This window comes from Sinohyriopsis cumingii, chromosome 17 (assembly GCF_028554795.1).
Source record: "Sinohyriopsis cumingii isolate HCF-2022 chromosome 17, ASM2855479v2, whole genome shotgun sequence".
NCBI lineage: Eukaryota > Metazoa > Mollusca > Bivalvia > Unionida > Unionidae > Sinohyriopsis > Sinohyriopsis cumingii.
In genome coordinates this window covers 49168664-49180339 of record NC_142977.1, presented here as the reverse complement: position 1 = coordinate 49180339, position 11676 = coordinate 49168664, and the positions used below count along the sequence as shown (strand labels likewise).

At 40.7% G+C, this 11676-nt stretch overlaps 1 protein-coding gene across 1 annotated transcript in view; it reads right to left on the bottom strand.

The window, feature by feature from the left end:
• Window positions 1–244: 244 nt before the first annotated feature.
• Window positions 245–11676, bottom strand: part of LOC149778578 (uncharacterized) — a 67726-nt gene continuing 56294 nt past the window's right edge. Inside the window, exon 7 of the mRNA XM_089938511.1 lies at window positions 245–1588. Within this exon, the coding sequence (XP_089794637.1) occupies window positions 1291–1588 (298 nt within the window). The 3' untranslated portion in view covers window positions 245–1290. The remainder of the gene's footprint in view (window positions 1589–11676) is intronic.

Below are 11676 nucleotides of genomic sequence, written 5' to 3'. Positions count from 1 at the left end.
GTAACTTTGTTAATTATCTATATATTTATGTTAACATACATATCAACCGATATATATAAAAAACATTGGCTTAAAAGCACAAGTAGATACTTTGGTACAAATATATAATGAAATACAGTAGAGATATGATGGACCTATAGCTAGTAGAGAAAGCTGTTTTCGGAAACCTTTTTTGGTTCGAACAAAAAGGAGGAGACACTATTGAAAATTGTAAAACTTTAATGTATTAAATATATCGGATGAACAACGGTATGATGAAGTGACGAGATGCTTTTAAAAAGGACACCTTGTCAGAAAAAGGTTGGATACAATTCAATATTTTGCGTAATACTTTTTCTCTCTTTGACTTTCTTATATAAAGCGACGTATAAAATCTGTATTAATATTGTTAGTATTAAAAATACATATCGATGATTATTGTTTTTCTCGAGGACTTGTAAATTCAAATAACTTCTTTGAAAGACTATGTAAGCAAAATTAAAAAATAGGACTCATGACATGATTTATTTATGCTTGCTTATCTTTCTTTGTGACAGTTTTTATGTTCTGCCATTCAGATAAACCTCAGCAAATCAAACAATATTGGCTTGTATTACATTAGTTATCAGCGAAAAATATGTTGTAACAAGCAAGAGTCACTAGCGAATCAAACAACATTTCGTGAGTATGGTTTGCGGTCGATGTTTTTTTCTGCTTCAAAGGACCGCAAGACAATAGTGCGCAAACACCACAGATAAACTTTAATCATGTAATGGCCACATATTCACGACTCATTCACACTTGCATAGGTCTTCATGTTTCATATTTGTACGACCAATCAGTATGCCTGTTCAATCCGTGCATCGGTAGCTCATGCACAAACCAACAAAAGCACCCACGAACTGAATACAAAGAACTACTTCTAGAAAACATGACTAAATAAATACCTTTATATTCAAATATCTGCGAAGACATTATGCTAAGAAAATCTGGTGATACATTTTACGAAACTACTCCATCCTACCATATAAGTTCGTGAATAATGTACACATGACGATTACTCATAGAAATTGATTAAGTACTCGGCTTGAAAATTTATATTTTCATCAAGGACTCCCCATGAACAAGAAATGCCAACTAAAATCTAACAAAGCTGTAAAGAGAGACGTAAATACAAATAGGAAATACCCAACGTTTATTATGATAATTTTGGAGATAATTTTACAAGTTTAATTATTACTATGTAAAGCTCTAATATGTTTATCATTTGATAATTTATGTAGCTCAATGGCCGTACAAATAAAAATGTATTCATATTGCATGGAGGTAGCCATCTTCATCTGACTGAAGACGATGAACTTCCTCCAGGTTATGTTGAATCTCATTTTGGTATATATGACACAGTCTTGATCCCAAGCTAAGGCTTCCTGAAGTATCAGTCTGGTCGATAACTGTTCCTAGACCCCCGGTGTTATCTGCTCCTATTGTCCAGTAGTTAGTATTCGGATCAATATTAATAGGAAGCATATCAAACTCGTTGCAAATTCCAATGTCCGCATCTGGTAGACCATGCTCCGGATTTGCACCGGTGCTCATGCTGTTATTTAGCCTGCAATACGAATACAAATATAGTATTTTAAAATGTGCTTCAAAATAAAAACGAAAGAAAACTTATAACGGGAGAAATTCGTAAACATCATGCACCTTCTTCTATTGTAGAGAAAACTGAATTGCAAATGTTGGTCTAAGATTTATTTTGTAACAATCACGTTAACATTAAGTTTCTTTTCTCGTTCTGTATTCTGTTCGAGATTTTCATATGTTCATTTCTAAGCATGTATAAGTGATGATAGCGGAGTAAAATATGGAATAGAACTCATTTTAAGAATTTGCGCAACAGAATAGGAAAATTCATTAATACATCAAAATACAGACGATTGGGCAGTTCAGGTAATGATCATTTTCTATGTTAACTTTTATTTACACCTAAAATATTGCTGTAAATATAAGACCAGTTCAGTTAAATTTTGACACCAGTGTAATTTATTTTTCTAATATATTTTGTCTAGGGACGGTGGGACTTACCATTAAAAATAGGGTCCCGGCCTTCTTGGGACAATGGGTTTTTAACATTGTGGTGCTGTCAAGGGATAATGGGAATTTAACATAGGAATTGTAACACGAGTGGGTCTATTGTGGGACAAAAAGTATTGGACCTGTTTTGGGACAATGGTAAAATACATTACAGGGAATGTGACGTCACAGGGATGGAGCTCGGTAACAATGTAGCAAGGGGCTGACCTCAATAGGACTAAAAGGCGGGGAAAAAACATAGAACGTGGGGAGGGACAGAGACAGAGATAACAAATACATCATACAAATACTTACAACTAAACAACTGACCAATTTTAAAGAGACAGAAAGAAGAGTTGGGTAATTTTTTACAACAGCAGAAAGAAGCAGAACAAACTTTTCGCCTTCATCAGCAACAGGAGAATAATTAGAAGCAAAACGGAAACGACAGGAAGAAGCAGCAGAGAAGAAACAAAGTCTAGGAGAGATGGAGAATATTGAAAGCCAAACGGTAGCGGTACTCTTAGACATTTTAGCAGAGTTAAGTAGTCTGAAACAAATGTGTCAGACTTCTTTATTACGACCTAAGAGAAAAAGACCTTCCCGAGCTAAACAACCCAGCCCTGTTACTACGCCTGCGATACCACCCCTATTGATTTCTACCAAATCATAATTGACAGGAGTAAGTCCAGAAGTAGGCCTTGGCCGTGGCAAAGGTTTAAGACAGTTAAGGCAGATTACGTCCCGTTCCTGTTTTGTTTTACACAAGCAAATACCTAACGGTCCTTTTCAAGGCCACCCACTTCTCTCGAAAAGAGACAGTATTTCAACTGCCAAAATCAATTAGAACTCAAAACCCCTTTTAACCCATGATGTACGTGTGTGACTGCGTGAGTGTAGGTCCATATTCTAAAAATCAAAACCAAGAGACGTTTTCTGTCTGGTATATTCTGGTACAAATTTTATAAGCCAATTCACAACAAAACACAACACTTTAAAAAGTTTATGAACTTCTGTGTCTTTGTTCACTCTCTCTGTTTTTTGAATGTTTTCACTTTCACTGGTTGATTCTCCGCTTCGTCCTCACTTTCTCCATTCAGCTCTTCTCTTTTTATGTTTCTACACGTGTCTGAGTTCTTACTTTGGGGAGGATACTTCTTCGTCCTGTTCAGAACCCCTCTCATTCTCTTGCTCCTGTTGTTGCTTAGGGAATTCTGAAGACCAATGTCCTTTCTCTTGACAATGATAACACGTATCTTGAATATTTTCTCTTTTGACACCTGTCTTGCTTTTTTGACGGTCTGGAAACTCTTTTGTCCAATGCCCTTTCTTCTTACAGATATAGCAAGTATCTTGACTTTTATCTCGAAAGGAGGGGGAGTAGTCCGTCGGCTTGTCTGAAGAAAATTTTATTATGACACCTCGCAAAGCTCTGATCAGAAGTTCGATCTGTGTGGCTCTTCCATCGTTCTGCTCGGTTTGAGAGTGAAATGAATAGTGGAAGGCAAGACACACGCCCTTTATATATACGCTGATCTGTCATAGATATAAAGTGACCCATGGTGTTTCACATGTAGTCGTTTGACCTTTTGCAGCCAAGATGAAACGATCGCATCAATTCGTGAAAAAAGAAGAAAGTAGGAGGCAGAAACGCGGTTTATTGCTCGTACAGTAGCTAAAGTCTTGGCACAAATTAACGCCAGTGATTTTGAAGATGACATGAGTGAGGCAGAATCCAGACCCAGAGAGTCTACACGCAACCAAAGTTCACCACCATTGGTAAAGCCTGAAAAGTACTACCACATTCGAGAGACGAAATAGCTCTCCTCTAGAAAATTTAGAACGACGGCTGACACACGTACGTGGTGAAGTCGAAAGATTTCAAGCCCGACGTATCGCTGGAGATTGCAGAGGGCTTCATCTCTGTGGTGTGGGATTCTTTGTTAACCACGCTGAAATGACAATGTCAGTCTAAAGAAGACGATCGTTTGAGACTTTCCATTCATCACGACAGTTTAAAGTCCCCCGTTTAGATCGGATTTAGCAGCCCAGCAGAACTAACACCTTCCATTGTCATCGACAAGATTCAAAACGTGAAACAATCCAACGACAAGTTTCACATCACCGATGGAAACACAACACTGCTTATGAAACACGTGTCTCTACCCCAAGGGACCGGACACAAAAAGGTGTTATTGGTCGACGAACTTCGTAGCATCAAAACGAGTCTCGTCCAAATGAACAACCCTCAAGACAAAATGTGTTTAACCAGGGCCATCGTAGTAGGACGATGTTTTGCCAACAAGAACGACACGGTAGAATGAAAAAGAGCTTGGAAGAAGATTCGAAATTCGGACCAAGTCAAACCACTCAGAGAAACAGAACTCCTGGTACAGCAAGCGGGGCTATCCAAAGACATACCTTGTGGTATTCCTGAAATGCAGAAATTGCAAGATGTCCTACCTCCACGTTAGACATTGAAAGTGAAACCTCAAGAAGTCCGCCGACCTCTGTTGATTCGAGGCTAAGATTTTAAAGACGGCAAATACATTCACGTCTATCATCACGATGAACATTTTGATGCCATCACCAGTATCGCCCCATTCCTGGTATACAGTTATTATTGTGATAAATATGAATATGGCTATAACAATCGATAGCAACACGAACATTGTGGATCAAAATGTTTGGCCCCTCAACCCTTTCTAGACGAAAGACAAAAACGAGTGCATTGCCCAGCTTGCCAGCGCACTTATCTCAGCCCTACCTGTTACCAACAACATTTGCAGAATGAAATGTTCACAGCAGAAAAGTGCCTGTCAACTCCTGGGATTGTGCTATACCTGTGGACAAGGCATACGTATCAATAATGCCAAGACACACGTATGTTCAGGAAAGAAACGATGTCACATTTGTCACCAGATCGTGCTTAGATCAAGAATGCCACATTCAAAAATACCATTCCAAACAAGAGGAGGAAAATGACCAGAAGAAAGGCAATTTCATCTTTTTCGATTTCGAATGCATGCAAGAGACTGGCATTCACATTCCTATTTCCTGCGTTGCTCAACGAGCGTGCGAGAATTGTATCTACGAGCCTATCTTTAGGCATTGCCATCATTGCAGCAAGTTTCCGGGAGGGCGTGAAAACATCTTTCGGGGACCAAACACGCTAGCTGATTTCGCCTAATGGATCTCATATCCCATCGAGGAAACGTGGAGCCAAGAGGACATCGAACGTTACGGCAATTGTCATCGCCATGCCACGGTGATGGCTCACAATCTCTCGGGATACGACGGACAGTTTTTTTATATAGATACTATACGGAACAAGGCACCGAAAGTCCTTAAGTGGGACAAGTACAGTGTAAAGATTCGATGAGCTACTTGACCATGCCTTTGAGCCGAATGCTTAAAACGTTTGGAATTTCAGAAATGACCAAAGGTTACTTTCCGCCTTTTTCAATACCGAAGCCAATCAACACGCCGTTTTACCCCATTTGTCTGAGGCTCACGACTACGACACCAAAAACATGCGTACCGAACAACGAGAAGCTATCTACGATAGGTACCAGGCTCACGCCTCGGCCCCTTTGACTTTCAGGAAGAGATGTTAAATTATTGTCATTCAGACGTGGACATTTTACGGCGTTGCTGTGGGAAATTTCCAGAGTTGTTCTTGAAACAAGGAGGTTTCGACCCTTTGAAAGAAACCTGCACCATTGCCAAAGCGATTTCCTTAGTGTAAAGCCAACGATTCATGCCAGAAATCACCCTGGCTGTCTTCAACCCTCAAACGATCAGCTTTGTGAAACGTCAATACTCGGTCAAAGCCTTACGCTGGCTACATTACTTGTGCGACAGGGAAGACAAATGGATCCTAAATTTTCGCAACGGAGGAGGCGAAAATACCATCGGAACGTATTCAGTGGATAGTTGGGGCTTAGAAAACCCCAAGATCGTGTACGAGTTTAACAGTTCCTTATTTCACGGATGTCCCCTCTGCTAACCTGAACGTGACACTAAAAATGAGTTTTTACAACGGACCATGCAAGACTTGTATCAAGCCACTTGTCAGTGACGCTTGAAGTTAGAACAGCAAAGATACCAAGTGGTGGAAATATGGAAACACGAGTACGATCACATTTGAAAACCGATCCTGAGTTTAAACTTATCGTGGAAAGTTACAAGTTGGTGGACGCACCGAACCCTCGGATTAGTTTGTACGTTGGAGGACAAATGTCAGCTGTTTGCTGTACCAAATCGACGAGGAGAAAGGAGAAGAAATCAAATACTTGGAAGTGTGTATCCGTACGTGTGCAGATATTGTCGCTTTCCAGCAGGATACCCCCAATTGCTGACGGAACTCTTCGACCTGGACAACATTCGACAATACGGAGATTTTATCAATTGCAAAGCCTTGCCTCCCACAGTCTTGTACCATTCCGTTTTACCTCACCATTGCCAAGGAAAAAGAACAGAACCATAAGGGTGACAAGATTCAGAAAGGCATTTTCGCGGACTACGTGGATGCTTTTTTGAAACTGAAACAAAAAGTCAGCGGCTAACCTTCCTGGTGTCAGACTCCCGAAGACCAAATCAAATTCAAAGAGAAATACTGGGAGCAGGAAGGAATCACTTTAGACCACACCAAGAAAACGAAGGCAGGCGATCGTTTGGCAAAGTTATGTTAAATTGCTTGTGGGGCAAAATGGTACAACGACCGTGTTTCCCCAAGACAGAATATTTGACAGAACCTTCCCGGTACTTCCAGATGATTCACGACAAAACCAAATACATGAAAAACGTGGACGTCAATCGTGAGGACTTGACCTTAATCAATTACGAAGAAGAACTTGACTTTGTAGAAGCTCACGAATTTGGAAATGTAATGATTGCGGCTTACCTGACAGCCCATGCTCGCTTAAAATAGTACGAAGAACTGTTAGGAGATCGCGTCCTATAATTTGACACATTGACAGTTGCATCTACATCAATCGCCCGGATCTACATCACCCTGTCATTGAGGGATACCGTTTAGGAGCCTATACAGAGGAACACCCCGACGAAAAGATTATAATTTTTGCTAGTGGCGGTCCTAACAATTACGACTACAAATACCTGAAACAAACAAGGAGAAGTGCACACCGAATGTAACGTGTAAGGATTGACTCTCATTATCGCATCCGTCGAGTGGTAAACTTTGGCGTATTGAAAGAAGTCTTGCAGTCTGGACGGGATGGGCATTTTAGAGTGACCACCTACGAACCGCATATGATTGTACATTTACCCACACACCAAATCGTCAGTCGGCCTTTGTAAAATCGTGTACCTCAAGCGAGTGCGACTTCCCAAACACTTCACTTTGCCGTACGGACACGTCGATATTGGTTAGCATATAAAAAGGGATAACGTCCTAGATTGATAATTCATTGTATCTGCCAACGTTAAGTGAGAAGGATGAATCCTTTTAAACAGAAATCATTCAATTCTGGGGATTCTGAAGTGGAGTGCTATGCTGTGCATTGCTATGAGAGCGATGCCGTATGTTGTGACCACAACGATGCAGTACCACATGATGGGAACTTTGCGATAACTACTACTACTACTACTACTACTGCCACTGCACCTACCATGGAAAGTGATGATGTGCAAAGCTGACGGATGCAAAAGCGATGCCACTCGTTATCGTTGAACTCTCTACTGGTTTTCATTGTCAATGTCAACCTTCACGGGAGACCATGCGGCTACCACCCTACGGATGTTATCCAAAACTGAGCAAACTCCTATCGATTTCACCCTGTCCTCGTCGAAACGAACCTATGAAAGACGAATGTTCGTTCTCCGTGCTTTTGCTTGAATACTGCGACTTTGAAAGTCGTTTTCAAACGTTCCAAGAAAAATGACCTTAGCATCTATGAGGACCTATCACCGAAGAATTAGCCAGAGCTAAATTTTTCTACTCGGGCGAAGGGGATAAAGTCAAGTGCTTCAGTTGCAATGTTTCACGTCACCAGTGGGAGCAGAAAGATTCATTTTACCTGGAACATGATCATTGGTGTCCGAATTTCTGCTACCTACCTTTAGTGTGACCCCAGTCGTTGAAGTGGCATACCATGTCGTTTAAGAAACCAGCTTAGCAAGGAGTCAAACGTTGGACAACACTGAGACAAGTTTTTAAACCCCATTTTAAAAAAATGTTCAAGGATTACCAACCGAACTGCAAGATAAGATTTACAAGGAAGTTTGGCAGGGACTTGTCGGAGCAAAATCTCAATAGCTGACTGTAGAACTTTTGTGTCGAGAAATTCACAAGAAGAAATTGAGAAAAGTTAACAAACGCGTCAGATTTCTCTGGATCAAGTATGGGTTCATCCGATTATTCCGCTTTAGCCGTTTCCATTAGAAGATTTTATTCACATTCTTGACCGTTACCCTGGTCAGAATTTACTCACTATGTCCATTACTTTCGCTGTAGGAGAAGATTTCAAATAAAATAGAACTGACTAACATGATCATGGATACCTTACAAGAGAACATTCGTGATTTGCCGGTGGAGTTGAAAGAACGCTTTTAGCTAGAGCTGGTAAAAATATAAGTGAAACACAAATAACAATTGCATCCGTTACGTCACCGATCTTTAAACCCCTGGTACATGAATGCTATAAGGGGACTGATTCATTTGAAAACGTTACAATGGTAAGACATTGTTCAATTGGCGAGGACCAGAAGACTTTTCGTGTCTACTCATCTACTTGTTACATGTTGGCCATATTTCAACGAGTACCAAAGGAAGAGTTAGTGGATTACCAAAATATTTTACGCTATTAAATTTTCTCTCTCGAGGAAAATTCTGTGCCATGTGTAGTATGTGAACTAGTGAATAAATAATTTGGTTTGGCTACTGGAGTACAATCAGTTTTGTGCAAAATGTACACTTATTACCTCCATCAAAAGAGGGTATATCATGCCACAACCTTATCACTCGTGACACAACAGAATCCGTGGAAGGAAATCAATGACAAAATTTAGATTGTAGAGGATTACCAATACGTATTACGAGAATGGTGTCCCATGAATTGTGGTGAACGTGTGGTGAGTGTCATAGTGACTTGCTTTCTGGGATTTCGATTACCAGCCGAATCCTCGTGACTCTTTACGAACAGTACTTGGTACCAAACAAAACAGGTAACTTGTCCCTTTAAATGAGTACGAAAAACTCGTTTTGTTCAAAGCCTTGCGTTTTCATCTGGATACTTATCGACCTCTACGGGAAAAAAGATTCGTCAACTTTTAAGTACAGAAGAAGTATATGACGTTGTATGTGTAGCATGTGACTTACACCCTCATTGGACAGATGTACGTGACTGGAAAAATTAGGATTTTAAAGCTTGGACCAAAGAAGAGGCCAATTATGCTCAAGAGTTGTGATCCTCAATTCTTACGTTCAAGGAAAAAGTAAATTTTAAACCTGTGCTAGTGACAGTGCTAGAAGAAGAAGAACCCGTCACCGAGGACACCACTCCCTTCAGGACATGACTGTCATGGACATTCCCAAAAGGGCATTCCAGGAGTTTACCTATGTGACTGTGCTCAATGTAGAGACTTTAAGAACATTACACACTGTCCATAGGACATCTTGGATACCAAAAACATGCTGACAGTGACTTTTTTATATTTCACTGTTTGTGATCGTTTTTTATTGCGTAATGTAACCATTTGGCTTATATGTATTTTTGATTTCTTGTTTTTCCATTACAAAAATCAATAAACATGTCCTGCAAAGTATACAAACTCTTGTCTTGTCTGTCTTCGTGTCAAAACTGACTATTCCTTGCACTGTATCTAAATCTGCTGTCTCTGCTCCCTCTATCTCCACTATCAAAGTCCCCCTGCGGGTCCGGGATGTAGAATTGGCCCGACTTGCCTCGCTACGTGTCGTAAAAGGCGACTAAGTAGAGGCAACCTGCTTGTCGTGGGTTGCGTCCCGTGTCGGGGGAGGAAAGGATCCTGGTAGTTGAGCAATGGCTTTCCATGCAATACACTACTTTGGCCTCTACTTCTCTTAGACGGGTGGTCGGGATGGGACCGGTTTCGACAAATCGGCTGGTCACGCCGAGCCCTAGGAAGTCTTTATTTACTCTCTCACCTTTTTATCTTTCTCCTTGTATCGCTTTTGATAACACCGTTGTTCTTATTTTCTTTTCCTTTATCATTCCCTTTCCTAAGTCTTAGAAGACTTCCTAGAAGGCGGAGGCTTAACTGGTCAATCGGGGGGTAATTTTACCGACCTTAGAAATTGGCGACTTCAGGGTCAATCAAAGGTAATTTTATCAAATGAGTATGACATCTGTGTATCCCTGGCACTTGAAAAGTGTCCCCTTGTTGGGCTCCACGGTGGGCGGAGAGCACGGGTGCTGAATTTTAATCAAGCCAAGATAGATATTTCCAAAACAATTCACAACAAGCGTACGAAAACTTTTATCTAACTCTGATGACGAACCATGTAGTGTGGAGTCATTTCCACGCATCATGGTCATAAAATCTAAAGATGCCACAAAATCGCTTACTTCTCTCTCTCCGTTTATAATTGAGAAAACTATTACCGGATTGATTGGTACACCAAAGAGCGTAAAAAAGATGAAATCGGGTTGCCTTCTTGTTGAGGGTGAGCGACGGGGTCAGACAGAAAATATCAAGAAAATGAAAACTTTCTTTGATATTCCAGTGACCTCATTTGTTCACACCACACTCAATACATCCAAAGGCGTGATTCGATGTCGTGACTTGGCTGGAGTCACCGACGCAGATATCATTGAAGGGATGAAAAGTGAACGTGTCACTGCAGTCCGTCGAATACGTATCAAACGTAATAATAATCTGCAGGATATCAACACCATTGTTCTCACTTTTAACAAGCCAACAGTACCCAAAGTGGTCAAAGTTGGCTTCTTGCAAGTGAAGGTTGAGATCTACATTCCAAACCCCCTTCGATGTTATAAGTGTCAAATATACGGCCATCACGAAGACCGCTGCTCAAAAAGCCAAATATGTGGCCGATGCGGAGACCATTCTCATCAGGAATCTGATTGTAGAGCAATTACGCATTGTATCAACTGTGGAGAAGAGCACCATGCAAATTCCAAGGATTGCGATACCTGGAAGCAGGAGAAGGAAATTCAGAGGGTAAAATACACAAATAATATTCCCTATCCAGAAGCCAGAACACTATACAGGCGAAAACAGCGCATCGTGGCCCATCCTTCTCCACTGTAGTGAAGAGCAATTCTATAACAACGAAGGACGCTCAAACAGTAACAGATCTACTCGATTCAACACCAAGCTCCAATCACCACCATTATCAAACACAGAAAAATACGGCATCTACACAAACTACTTTCAACAATACCCAACCACGGAAATCACCATAAAACAAAAACAAATCTCATGGAAACAGGCAACAAAAGGGGTCAGATGACCCCATCAAATTTTATAACAGGTTTGGAAACATTGAGAGCATGGATGCAGAAGAAACTGCTCCATGCGCCCAAGGGAGCTCCAGATCTAGAAACAAACAGAAAATTCACGTTTAAAATTCACATCCAACAACTCGGAAAGTTACAA